The sequence below is a fragment of the Chiroxiphia lanceolata genome, chromosome 3, assembly GCF_009829145.1.
Source record: "Chiroxiphia lanceolata isolate bChiLan1 chromosome 3, bChiLan1.pri, whole genome shotgun sequence".
NCBI classification, from domain to species: domain Eukaryota; kingdom Metazoa; phylum Chordata; class Aves; order Passeriformes; family Pipridae; genus Chiroxiphia; species Chiroxiphia lanceolata.
The window spans coordinates 111,318,429-111,332,135 of NC_045639.1; the positions used below are offsets into that span (position 1 = coordinate 111,318,429).

The following is a 13,707-nucleotide window of genomic DNA, read 5'->3' on the forward strand; positions in this document are numbered from 1 at the left end:
TGTTTTGATGACTTGACAGTTGAGCTTGAAAAGTCTTAAGTCCGTGGTTCTGCTTATATGTATTGAGCTGAGACACAGCCATAAGTACAGCAGAAAAACAACTCCAGGTTGAAGACTAGGACTCTATTATCTCAGGCTCTGTACAAATCCAGAACACAAGATTGTCCTTGTCTGGAACAACATGGCTTATTTTCCTTCTGACTGGGGAAGCTTTTTGTCTTTTTAAAGACTGATCCAAGTATAAGGTATGATCATCAAGTGTTAATCATCAGTCTGGTCATGCTATGGGGTTACTTTGGGGCCTGTGAAGGAACAATACCACCTGGAATATTACTCTTGAGTTCTAGAACCTGTCTGATGCCTATACCTGTAACTGTGAAAACTTGGTATTTCTGTGCTTAGCCTAGTTATACAAGTGGGTCTCAATTGCTCCTAAATTCACCACCCCAAAATAATCACACATAGTGAGCAGTGCCCATTTAATTCTCTGCACAATTGTTGCTATGCACAAAACCTGAAATTAATTGTGAAGCTTCTGAGTGACTGTTCAAAACTCTCTACTTTCCATTCTCAGAATTAGTGATTGTGGTCTTAAACCCCCTGTAAAATTGCTAGGGGATGGCGGTGGCATTGTGTACTTTTGGATGCGCTCACATTTGCTTTCTGGTTCAAGTTATTTTCTTTGGAAAGGTGTTCCACCTCTGGTGCTTTGGCTCACGTCACAGAGCACTCTGCATGTTGTTCCTTCAGATGAACCTACACCAAAGGCTGCCTCCAGGGCTGCTTCTACTGTGCTGCTGCTGGCTTCCAGTCTACAGGGCTTACTAGAGGCAGCCTGAAAGAATCCCTCTTGAAATAGGTAGACTGTTGATGTCAGGTCCTCAGCACCAACTGTTTTACTTGGGAAAAAAATCTGCTTGTGCTGGTCAGTATTTATTAGTTATATATATTGCCTAGCCTTTAGCTTTCAGCTGAAGCTTTTTGGTGTATACATGATCTACAAATCCTCTGGCTTAGCACCTGCCAGCAAGGCTTTCCTTGGACTCATGTTAGTGCAAAAGCTGTGATTAGTAGCAGTTTGCGATCTGGAGAGCCTACTCAATGAGTATCAGTAATATGCTGAAGTGTATGTGTGTCTATATCAATTTCTGTTTATTAAATCTGATACTTTAAAATATGCATGAAATATGGCTTCATTTTTTCTTGGGAGCTTAGTGAACTGAATTTGGCCAGACTCATCTAGAGCCAGAGTTATGAATTTTTTTTAAGAAATTGAGATGCTTTTTTAAAAATTTGTTTGAAAAACAAGTCTCCTGAACTGTAGAAATAAGTCAATATTAATCAATTTTTAATTGTCCAATATTATTTTTATTAACATTAGATGAGGCTATAAGCAGTTGTAGAATGCCCTGAAAAAAATTTCACACAGGGCTATGTCTTGATTTCAAATGAAAAGTGAGCAGTAACAAATAGAATATGACATATGTTGAAAGATGTAAGTTGAAGTACTCAAAAGCTTTGTAGAGTTCTTCTGTTAGGTAATCTTTGTTTTTGAGAAGCAAAAACAACTAGGTTATCTTTGCAAAGAGCTCACTAAAATACCCTAGTGAGCTAGAGTGGTTTTTAAGGGGAAGAATTAGGTTATACTTTGGAATAGGCAAGAAGAAGCAAAAAAATGACAGTAATTGTGATCTCAGTAAGGTTTCCTTACTCATATGGAGTGGAAAATTGTGATGATTCTCTTTTGAAAGGAGATGAATAGTAGAAGTACAGGAATAATCATGAAGTGGAACAGGTCAGTTTGCACATCAGGTACCATTTTTTGTAAGAAAATTAAGGCTATTGAAATTTATAGGTGACCATTTTAAAAGTGAAAAAAAGGGAAGAAATTGTTATGGAACTATCCAGTGTAGCTCTATATTGTCAGACCTTTTTTCCATCAATGTGGAACCACTCTCAGGCTGGATATCGCCTTCACTGTCGATGCCTTTACAGACCTTAGTGACCAGCATTGTCTAATTCCTGATCTTTTCCTTTTTAAAATGTTTGTTACGTTTTTGTCCTGTTGGTCCATTACTGCTAAAACTTTCAGTAGGCTCAGATGCATATGACTCATCTTTGCTTTCAGTGTTTCCTCCCAGCTCTTTGATAACTACTTACTACATTCTCAGTTTTCTGGTGCCGTGATTTTTCCATTGCTGTCTACATAGACCTTCACTCAGGCATCTTTATGGCTTTTTCCTCTGTTATCACATATATATTGTATTTGAATATATGAGTAAAAGTTCCTCTGAACATGCATAAAAATATTAACTTCAGATTCTTTCTAAAAGGTGGTTTCCTATGGTTTATGAGAAATCTTGACAGTGATTAAGTAACCAGTGTACAAAGCAATTGATAATAATACACAATATGGATTCGTTTACTGCCTTGTGCTGCCATTTCTGTTGGTTGGTATAGTCTGGCTCTGTAAAATCTTTAGTGCTGGGATATGTTTCTGACCTGGGTTTGGATCTTAGTTTGTGATTACTGCTGAGGAGATGACTATAAATGTAAGTTAAAAAGTGGGAAAATGATTTAATAAAACTTAGAAAACAATGTTCTGATAAGACATCTTGGCGTTTCTGTATCAGCATCTAACCTCACCACCTGCTGGCAGGGATAAAGAGTGTGTAACTGGTCAGAGGGTGGCCTCTCATCAGCTAATCTGGAATTCCCAGCACTTAACAAATTTACAGTGCTGGCAGAAGAGTAAAGCAAGAAGCTGGGTTGGCTGGAGGCTTATCTGGAGCCACGTCTGCTTTTAGATCTCGGAATGCACAGTTTTGGTGCAAAAAACTTCATGTATTTTCCCTGTGTGTCTTCATTTTGAATTTCATCAAGGGTATGTCAGTTTGCAACCTGAACTGACTGTGGCTCAACGTATGTGACTGAGGGAGTTTTAGACAACCTGGTTTAAGTGTCAGTAGCAAACTCTGTGCAGCATCACAGAACGGGGTACAAGCTGCAACACCAGAATCAAAGAGTGGTTTGGTTGGAAGGGACCTTAAAGACCATCTTGTTCCAAACCCCTGTCATGGGCAGGACTAGAATAGGTTGCTCCAAGCCTCACCCAGCCTGGCCTTGAACACTTCCAGGGATGGAAGTGTTGCCAGCTTTTCTTGGCAACCTGTGCCAGTGTCTCACCACCCTCACTGTAAAGAATTTCTTCCTAACATCAAATATAGATGTTATAAGTATATCTGTCAATGAAGTGGAGTTAAACAGAGAAGTCTCTTACACTGAGCTATCAGCTGTTCCTAGGTTCATATCAATAGTTACATGTTTTAATTCTGCCTGTTAATCTGATTTATCCATAAATGTCAATTCTAGGCCTACAAAAATTACGAGTAATTATGGATCACAAGAATGAAACGGTAGAAGAGAAGTAATGGTACCAGTCTGGGATAAAGATCACTTTAGAAGTCCCTAATTTGTAGATATTTTATTTCTATAATTAAAAAAATAAACTTGCAAAGAATAAACGCCTGAGTCAGCAGGTGTGAAGCATCTTCAGTTTACTCATATCTGTTTCTTTCAGTTGAACACTGTTATATTTGTGAAGGGTTAACCCCAAGGATGGATGGTATAGAGGCTGCCTAGTGCGGAGCCCTAATTTCAAGGAAATTTTCATGTTCTGTTCTTTGAAGGGGTATTGATTTCCAAATCACACACCAACATGCCCCTGATCTTCCTGGGGATGAGTCACAGTGCAACGTGTATGTCGAAGCGCTGAGATCAAATTTGCAGTGTGTTGATCACTCCTGATGATAGGACTAGATGTTCTCTAATCCCGTGTGTGGGGTTATGGAGCGTGCATTATTAAAAAAGAATACTTAAAGCTATTAAAACCAGAATGCTGAGGGTTTTGTTGATTTGGTTGGTTTTTTTTTTCATTAGTGCCCTGCTGTAGATTTTAAAGTACAATAAAGTAGCGAATCCTACCTTGAGCTTGGTGGCTTTAAATGCTGGGTTAATTTACACTCAGAGCGGAGCTTTCAGTGTCAGGCGATCTTTTTTTTTGCCAACATAAGCACTCAGCTGAAACAACAGCTATGACTCAGTTGACAGTGAACGCTGCTTGAATTGATTTAGTCCAAGTTCAGATTTAGCACATAATCATGTTCAATTTGATCCACCGTGCTGCCTAGAGATAAAAGGGTTGAAAAAATAGATTTAGCTTATGTCAGTCTTTGTGGTGATGTCATTGCCATGAGAGATGGAATAGCGCTGTTACTATGCTGTGCCTGCTCAGTTGGTGGGTGTACGGGGGAAAGGCAAGGAGCAACTCAGTTTAGTGCAAAGAGCTCGTGCTGGAAGCTTGCAGTCATTGAGACAGAATTTTGGACTGTTCAATTGCAGTACTGAACTGAAGATTTTTTTTTTAATTTATTTATTTTTTTCCTTCCAACCGTTTGTTACTCTGAGCTTGCCTAACTCTGTGTTCAAAGGCGGGGGATGCCAGCCCGTAGCATGGACTGTGATGTTTCCACTCTGGTTGCCTGTGGGGTTGATGTGGAGATTTTTGCCAACCAAGAGGTTAAGGTATGAGCCTTCAGTTCTTTTGTTACAGATGCTTCTTAGAAAAGCCTTTGGGAGCAATAGGCACTTGTATGTAGCCATTCAGAATAAGGAGGCAGATGAGATTCTGCTGCAGTAGTAAAAGACTCGCAGTTAAAAAAAAAAATCTGTTAATTAGGAGAGAGAAATATGGGAGAGGAATTGTGCCTGCTTTTTACTGTGATTTGATAAGCTGAAAGAATAGGCTGGTGTTTACTCTTTAATGATATAAGAAATGGGTTATATAACTGACATCTGTGCATATGCATGTTTCATATTCATAAAAAATCTTTCATTGTTAATTTTGTCAAGTTATTTTTAGTCCAGTGTCACTTTTTAGATCAGTTTTGCCATAAATGTTATTTATCAATGCTGATAACCTTCAAATATTTTTACGCAGTTCAACAGTAGCTGTTTCTTTCCTTCAGATTCAAATCATGAGTGCAGGTATAAATTTTTGCAAAGGGTTAAAAGTTTGTAGCAAGTGTTTTGGTGCATCTGCAATGTAACAGAACACAAAAAGTTGTGCATCTTGCATATCATATGATTACTTGATAAACAGTGCTTAAATCTAAGGTTGGGCTCATAGTCTCTTAATTAGACAACTGCTGTAGAAAAGTCATTGTGTGTAATTGCTTACTTTTGAAATCAATTATCTTTTTCATTTATTCTCATATTACTGCAAGAAAATCACTGCAAATTAAGTTTGAAAGAGGAATTTTAAGTATGCTTTTCACAGATCATCTGAAAGAGCTCACAGGCGTAATACAGTGTTATTCAGCAGTTTATTTAAAGGACAAAGGTACAGAGAAAATTAGTTTCTAATCTGATTGTTCTTAGTATTGAAAGAATGGAACAGGGTAAAAAGGATTTACAAATTGGAGGTCAAGCTTTGAATCTCTGTTCTGTTTGATTCTGAATCAAACATTGAAGCCAGTGGAAATATCTGGAAATAAAACTACTTTGATTTGCAAGAGGTTATGATGATTTTTATTTCTCTGTTAGTTTGTTACCAGGTGAGATCATGTATAGTTTGTACAAATGCTTTTGTGTTGGCAGCAAGAGATTCTTCTTAATTTAAGAAGCTTTTTCCTAACAGTTTCATACTGGATTTAGAGATGAAATAGTGAGTAATTCAGAGGAATGATTCAGATGAGCAGTTTTGCCTGCACTGGGACGTTTCCTGTATTATTTTGAAGTAGCAAAATGTTCATCTGCTTATTCCTTTTTTCTTCTTCTTTTTTTTTTTTTTTAACTTAAGAACATATTTTTTAACATGTAGGATTTACACTTGCATTGATATGAACACGTATTTGGATCAACTGTCTTTTATTATATGGTGCACGTTCAGTGTAAGACTATGCAAAGAAATTAAAGTTGTAGTGAGCTTCTTGTATCTTATTCATATTTCAGTAGCAATGAAAAAGCAAAATTTTGGCTTCCATAAATCAGCAGAAAGCATTCCATTGACTTAGGCAAGACTTTGATTAGCCTTATTTAAGCTGCAGCATCTGGAAAGTGTGGGCCAGAAACATGAGATAAAAGAGAACAAAAGGGTTACAGAAACATTGCCGTTGCAGGAATTGCAATCCCTTTCATATTACTTGGACTTCCTGTACCTTGCTTGCTCTGGTTAAAACTGCTGGGTTTTGTGTTGTTTTTTTTTTTTTTTTCCTTATGTCTGAATTAAAATGTTGATTGCAAAGACTTTGGGTATATTTACAGTGGGGACTGCACTGCAGACTGCACTGCAGCTCAGAAATGCTAAGTCTACTTCGAAGTTGCCTGGCTTAGATGCTGCCAGCAGTGTGTCCTGAGTGACCCAGAGCTCACTGCAGGCTCATTTTCACCCAGTTGTCACCAAACTGCTGCCTAAGCCTGGCCAGCTCTGTGCTCATCCCCAGGCTCTCCACACAGCAACCAGCAGTGTAGGCATCCTCTTTGTGAAAGTTTCAGTGCTACTGATAGTTTAAAGGTGGAGAGACCTACTGCTCTCAGATCACTCCCAGGAGACCTGCAGGGAAAAAAGAGGATTTTTTGTGTGTCTGCAAGAGGGGTTCACTGAAACCCAGAGCTCACTGCAGGCTATTGTCCCTTCCATTTTCTTCTCCAATAAAGCTTTTCATGTAGGGGGAAGTTTTTTAGTAGGGAACCTTCTGGCTGTGTGAAGGGAACGTTCCTTCAGTGGTGGAACAGATATTAAAGATTTTACGATGCATGTGGTGCTTGGGGAGATTTGCTCAAATGAACTCTTTGTCCTGTAGTAGTTCTCTGATATCAGCAAGGACTGTGTTTAGGGTTTAGGATATGCTTACAGCATATCTCACTTGATTTCTGTTTAGGTTCAGAACTGACATGAGGCTTGGGAGAAGGATACTGTCTGCAGTGAGACATTGTTCTCCCATGAGGCTTGGAAGAAGGATGCTGACTGCAGGGAGCCACGATTTTCCTGTGAAGCTTGGGAGAAGGATGTTGGCTGCAGGGAGCCATCTCTTTGCCACTTGTGGTGTGTGGTTTGGCCGCTCCTGGGAGATGGAAGGAGGTGCCAGGCCTGCAGGCTCAGTGTGTTCAGGCTCTGGAGCAACAGCTCTTGCTGCTGGTGGCAATGGGGACTCCTCAAAGCTGCCAATTCTCAAGAGCGCTGACCCTTCAGTGCTGGGCAGTTCTTACACAAAGCTGACACTGGGCACAGGGCTTGGAGCTCTCCAACCTATTGCTGCTTTTCCACCTATGGAGGCAACCTTGTTGTAGGCACTGTGCTCTTAGCATCTGGCAGTCAGGCTTGGAAACACTTTTTTTCCATTTGGCCTCTGGAACAAGGGAGCAATTGCTTGGTACTGAAGGCAAAGCTTTTTAGTTACAGCGTTTGGAGAGTCTCATCCTTTCAACAAACAAAGGTTTGTATGGCTGCCCTGGAAATGGGAGCTGGCTCACAGCTGTTGGTTTGTCATCCATGAACCCGTCCAACCAGCCTCTCAGTTTTGATCAGCTGCTGCTTTGAATTGTCTTTTCTAATCCAAAATTGGGTCAGGCTAATCAACATGTTACTGACTGTACAGTGCCTGTAGGTCGGAACTGGTGAAGTTGAGAAGGCAGCCACAGAAGTCATGAAGTGCAGTTCTGCTTTGAAGTTCACCTGGATAATTAAAATTCTTCTTTCAGTGCCTCTAGATGATAATTTTATGTAATTATCTTTGTTATATAAGCAATTAGTTAATGAATATCTTGTTTATTTCTAATAGAGAATTCCAGACATCACTGACACAGTGGCAGAGAATTTAAACTCATGCTTCTTACTCTAAGCAACATGTTCTTATGTGATTAATTCTACATATTCCCTCTTCAGTTATGCTCACATCCACTATTCTCAGAAGCAAGGTAGGACTGGGACAACTTGGCACTAATGATCACATTTTTATCTGAAGACAGTAATGTAAAGTAATGTGGATGGGGCCATTATCTTAATGCAGGAAAAAATGATGTGGACATGAGCCAGGCAGGAAAGGGAAATAGTAGAAATAGTTTCACTGTTTTGACTGTATAGCTTTGGAGCATTAATCCCATTGGAGCAGGATCTCTGTCAATCTGTAAACTCATTACTCAGTTCCAACGCTCCAGCGAGCACCCTGCTAATAGGAATTGTTTGGGATGGATGGGTTGGAGGTCAGTCACTGCCCTGCAGTTGCCTTTGAGAGGTTTAGTAGACTAAACTTCTGAGGTCTAGAGGGCAAAAGCACACTAGATGCTTGTGGTTTTTGCTTTCCACTTCAATTCTCTGCTTGTACAAGTGGCTCATTTACAAAGATGTTCTGAGGTTTAAAGTTTAAGTGCTTTAAGATTAGAGTCAAGTGAAGAAAGCTGGAGGAAAAGGAGTGTAGCTGCCCCTCTAGATGCTGCCAGCTGTCCAGTGGCAGAAAGCGTGACTTGCTGGGAGAGTTTCTGGGTTTCTTTGTTTAAATTCTTCTCCTTAGCCACATGAGCTTGGTTTGTGGGAAGAGACTGTTACACAGTCATAAGACTCCACAGACAGGCTATAAGGAGGGAACCAAACAACAGCATGACTACCAAAAATACCCTGATGGCTAGAAAGGTCTGCTTTATAACTTCTGTTGGCATTTTCTGTAGTTGGCAGTTATTTCTATTTGCAGATAAGATTGTGTCTGTGAAATCTGCAGGATCCAATAGTTCTGCTGGAGAAAAAGACATAGATGTCTTTTGATTTCTGCTTACTGTCTGTCTTCGTCTAGAGTAAGCATTAAAGAGGAGCTTCCCAGATGTCACAGTGCTCTTTCCAGCACAGTGACCCTGCTGTGGGCTTCAGTGTCAGCCCTGAGAGACTCTGAGCCAGCAAACCTGGGGCTCACTGAGGTGCTGCTGATAACCTGTGTTACAGACATAGGTTAGGCTTTGCCTTCGTCCTTCTAACAGCCCCTTGTGAAGGCAACTAAACTCTTTAAGAAAGTTTCTAAATAAGTGAAACAGTGGTAAGACACCTAAGAGTCATGATGTGCCCTTTGGGGTTACCTTCAATTACTTGTATTTGCTTTTCCCTTGACTCAGAAGAAGGGAATGCTGCTGTTTCACCAGAGGTCATTGGCAGCTGCAGGTTCTTATGCAGCTGGAATATGGACAAGCTTTCTGTTTCTCCTTCTTGACCCTTTTAATGCTTACAGGGAACAGCAGTTTTGTATTCTCTCTGATCCTCCTTTCTGATGGAAGTCACATGAAGATATTTCCCCTTCATAAGGATAACTAGACAGTGAGCAATTTCTCAAATGAAAATAAATAACAGCTAGAATGTGTTGGTAGAAAGTGCAGCAATAATCCAAGGCAGGTAATACAGTAAGATGGACCTCGTAATTATGCTGATAAATAGCCCAGCCTATGTGAGGAGCAATGAAGAGATGATGATTTTCTTCAGCAGATTTGATGAATTAATCAGTACAGCTAAAGACTGAGGCACTTGTAATACAAATACAAGTGTGATACTGATTTGTCATTGAATAATTACTTTGGCTAGAATTCCCAGAAGAACTTAGAGAGGTGAAGTATCCAAATTCTTTGTTTTTCTCCAAAAAAAAAAAAAAAATCTGGGACATGTTTTCAGGTCTGTAGTGATCTAGTCTCATTCTCCTCTGAAGGTGCTGTACATGTACACTCTTTTGTCTCAAATTTTACTGATGCTGTTTGCTGCTGCTTAGCATGACTAAGCTTTGATACTGAGTGAAGAGGTTTTGAGGCAGAGGTCTGCACCAACCTTGTATGTATCTTTAATATTTTTTTTTGTTCATAGACTAATGTATATGCTTTATGGTTGGACAGTTCCTCCCTTAATATTTTCTAGGGGTGATTCGACCAAAAGCCTTAAATAATCTACTCAGTTCTGATCTTTCATGTGCTGAACAGCCTGTTTGCTTTGGAAGATGTTATCTAATCATGTGCTGGCGTGCAGACAACCATGACAGTGTGGTCTTTAGCAGAGAATTCTTCCTTGGAAAAGACATGCTAAAGAAGAAGACTACCACTGTTTATCAAACACTTGGCTAACACACAGGCTGCCAAGGTCCAGAAACTGGCCAAGCAAAGCTTCCAGTCAGTGTTCAGTTGCTGGAAAAGTGTGTGTTTTCCATCCCCATATTTACAGTGGTACCAGCTTTGTGTGCAAGAGCTTTTCGTGAAAATTTCCCCCATTAATATGACTAAGTGTCAATAAGCACCTTCTCCTTGCAAATGCCAGCAGAATTAAAATTTCCCCCTTGGGAGATTTCTGAGACTGTACTGTCCAACCCTCCCTGAAGTAACTGTATTTATTGACTTCTGTTGTTGAGTCTTGACTCTCGTGTTTGTTGTAGGACATACAGATGAGCCTCAGTTGCTGCCAGTGTGAGGCATGACAACTTAGCTGCTCTCTGCACTAACTGCAGTATAGGATATTGCACATTTAAATTTTTTTTGCCTTTTTTTCCCTCATTGCCGTTGCTTCTAAAATGCATGTGCAGCCATTGAGTTTGGCTCCAGTCCGTTTTCCATCTAGAATTCATGTTCATTTTTGCTTTGTTCATGTCAATTCCTGAAAGCACAGACCACCTTCTCATAACATCAGTGTTCCCATGATGTGTTTAATTGTCCCTATGTGGAATTTCTGTTGTTACTGAATCAGGGAGAAGCCTCTGTTTGTAGCAGCTCTGATGGAGTAAACAGCCCCATTGTCCTTGCAGAATGGGAAACCAGCTGGATGGGCTGGGTGCTGCAGCAGCATCTCCAGGGCAGTGTGTCTGTTCTGTACACCTGGAGTTGCTGAAAAACCTCAAAGTGATGTTATAGATAAAATAGATAAAATTCCAAATATTCTCACTTGCAGATGGAGAATTAAGGAACCAGGAAGTAAGTTTTCTGATTAGGAAGCTGGATTGGAATGTAATTAGTAGCCCTTGGTTTTAACAATCAGGTTCTGTAGATGTTCAGTCTCAAATGTTATTGAGCAGTTGATGTTTTCCAGAGACCAAGGAGCTTTGCTTACTGGCTTTGGTTGGGTTTTTTTTGTTGCTGTTGTTATTTGTTTGTTTTTTTTTAACTAGCCCAAACTTGCTTCTTTTCAGAATCTCCATTAGATTTTGGCAGCATCTAGACGGAGAGGCTGACTTTATCTTGCAGGATGGCTTCATATTTAGCAGGAGCAATATTCTGCAGCATGGAAGAGCCTCCAGTTCTGCAGCACCAGATACTCCCATCTGTTGAAATAATAGTCACTGAGCTGAGAAACCCTATGAACCTGTTGTGCTCAGAGCAGTAGCAAGAGGCAGCTGTACAGGGGAATTTCTGCAGCTCAGTTTGTCACTCACAGAAGAATCTCTCCTGTAGTGAGTAATATGCTGGCCATGAAAAGGTGGAGGTGATTCATACAGCTGAATCATGCAACATGACTGCTGTTGTGTTATACTCATGACTTGGCCAGAGAAGAGGTAACCTTGCAGAAATCTCACTTGTTCTTTTGTTCATGTAGGTCAGATGTGCTGGTGTGAGGCAGATGAACAACTTACAGTAAAAAAACCCTGCTAATCCTCTCAATAAAAGGAATTCCATTTATGGAGTAGATAAGAAGATTATTGTTTTATTAGCTGTACAAATCTTATTCAAACTTTACCAACCTCAAGTTTCATCATCCTTTGCCGTGTATTCTCTTGCCCAAGGATAAGGTTCATTCAGTTTTGGCTACTTTTCCATGTTTCTTAGAGAAAACCAATAACTAAACCACTAAGAATAAAAGGTTTTTAATTGTCTAAATAATTAGACCTATACTGGGAAATTTGTTTTAACCACCACTTCTCTGTGGCTGTTGTTTTGTTGTGGGTCCTTGTTAGTTGTTTTGGGGGTGATGTGTGTTGTGTTTTGTTTGGGGGATTATTATTTTATTTGCTAGTGCTGATACAAAACAACAAAACCAAAACCCACCCACCATCAGAAATGGCCTTTTTCCCTCAAAGAGGAACATTTCTTTAAGAGAAGCAAATATCTTTAAGGGGCAGGTCAGAGGTGGAAGTCCTCCAAGCTGTGGTTTTAACCTGAGGGAGGAGGAAAGAAGTTGTTTAAGCAAAATGTGGCTGAAATGAGGAAGGGGAGCATAGGGTTTCAGAGGATGGAAGTTACTGTGAAGAAGTGCTTCTGTGGTGAAAGACCAAGAGTGGAGAAAACCCTTATTTATGGAGGCTGGGGAAGGGAAGGCAGGTTGTGGCAAGACTTCTGAGCGAGAGGGTGACAATGGCAGGGAAGTCAGGATGGAGGGAGAGTTGATGAAAACAAGAATAATCAATGGAAGACCAAGGTGGGAACAGATGACTTTGACTTCTCATGCTGTAGTGGAATTATTTAAGGGTAGAAGATGACACAAGATGCCAAAAAAACCCATTGATAGTCTAAAAACGGAAGATTTCGTGACAAAGCTTTCAGCAGGCAGGTGTTAGCATCATTAAAACCTTAGTTAAATTAATCTTGACAGCTTTCTACTTTCCTGAAAGCATCTTCCACCTACAGGTAACAAAATCCCTTTATGAACTGTTACTCTGGGTTGCTGCTGCTCTTCTTTCAACACCCTCCTCAAAATTTTTTGCTGTTAAATGTCTCACAAGGAATTAAATGATTGAACATGGATAGACTACATATGCATGCATGGGACAGAAAATCTTTTGGAAAGCTTACCAAGAAAATCAAATCTATTTTTTTAATATATCTTATTCCTACCTTTTTTGTCTTTCTTTCTGCTTCATCCTTCTGGAATGCAAGAAGGAACTGTGTGTTTTCCCATGTTGTTTTTGTTCAGTGTGGTAGATGATATTAGAAATAAATAATAATTTTTAAACTGTTGAAAGTAAGTGATATAGTAAGATGAGATATATCAAATAATGAAAATGTTCTGTGTGCATTTGTTTGCAAATGGAGGTAGGTAATTTAATTTGATTTTCTATTTTGATTTTATCAATTAAAGAAGAAATTAATAGTGGCAAGTACTGGTGTGGAAAATTATTTTGAAGTAAGCTTTTGAAATAAAGTCTGAAATCAGATGAACAAGGAAAACTTGTTTTGAAAAGACATTTTGAGCAACCTTATGGAGCTGGTAAATAGTGTCTCCTAAGAAGATTATCCGGGAGACCAAGAAGTACATGAGAATTAGCAGCTAAGGAGGCACTTTTGAATGCATAATGGAGATTATCTATCCTGATGCAAAGGACGGATGGGATGTACATTAAGAAACTATTAGAGCTAGATCAGATACTCCTTTTGCTTTACAGCAGTTTAAGGATTCACATATATATATATATATATATATATATATACACACATCCATACATAAATCAAGTGTGCAAAATCACAAAATAAATTTCAATTAGCAGAGGTTTTAAATAAGAACAAGGAAAGTTTTGTGATGTATAAAAATTAAGAGAAAAAACAATGTGCAAATCCATTAACAACAAGATACATAATGTGGGGGGAGTTATGGTGTGACTGATTTCATGTGTGTTATATAAAGGGCTTGAAAGATAATCACCTACATTAATAGAAAAAACCCCAACCCTAGTAGTGGCCAGAGCAGAGAAAAACTGCTAAAAATAC

At 39.4% G+C, this 13,707-nt stretch overlaps 1 protein-coding gene across 3 annotated transcripts in view; it reads left to right on the plus strand.

Moving 5' to 3' along the window:
• RCAN2 (regulator of calcineurin 2) overlaps positions 1–13,707 on the plus strand; it is an 86,234-nt gene that overhangs the window by 39,169 nt on the left and 33,358 nt on the right. The window contains exon 1 of one of the 3 annotated variants that reach the window (XM_032682698.1): positions 4,123–4,584. The exons of the other annotated variants lie outside the window; for them this stretch is intronic. Within the exon in view, the coding sequence (XP_032538589.1) occupies positions 4,498–4,584 (87 nt within the window). The 5' untranslated portion in view covers positions 4,123–4,497. Of the gene's footprint in view, positions 1–4,122; positions 4,585–13,707 lie in introns of those variants that run through there. 3 annotated transcript variants of the gene reach the window in all.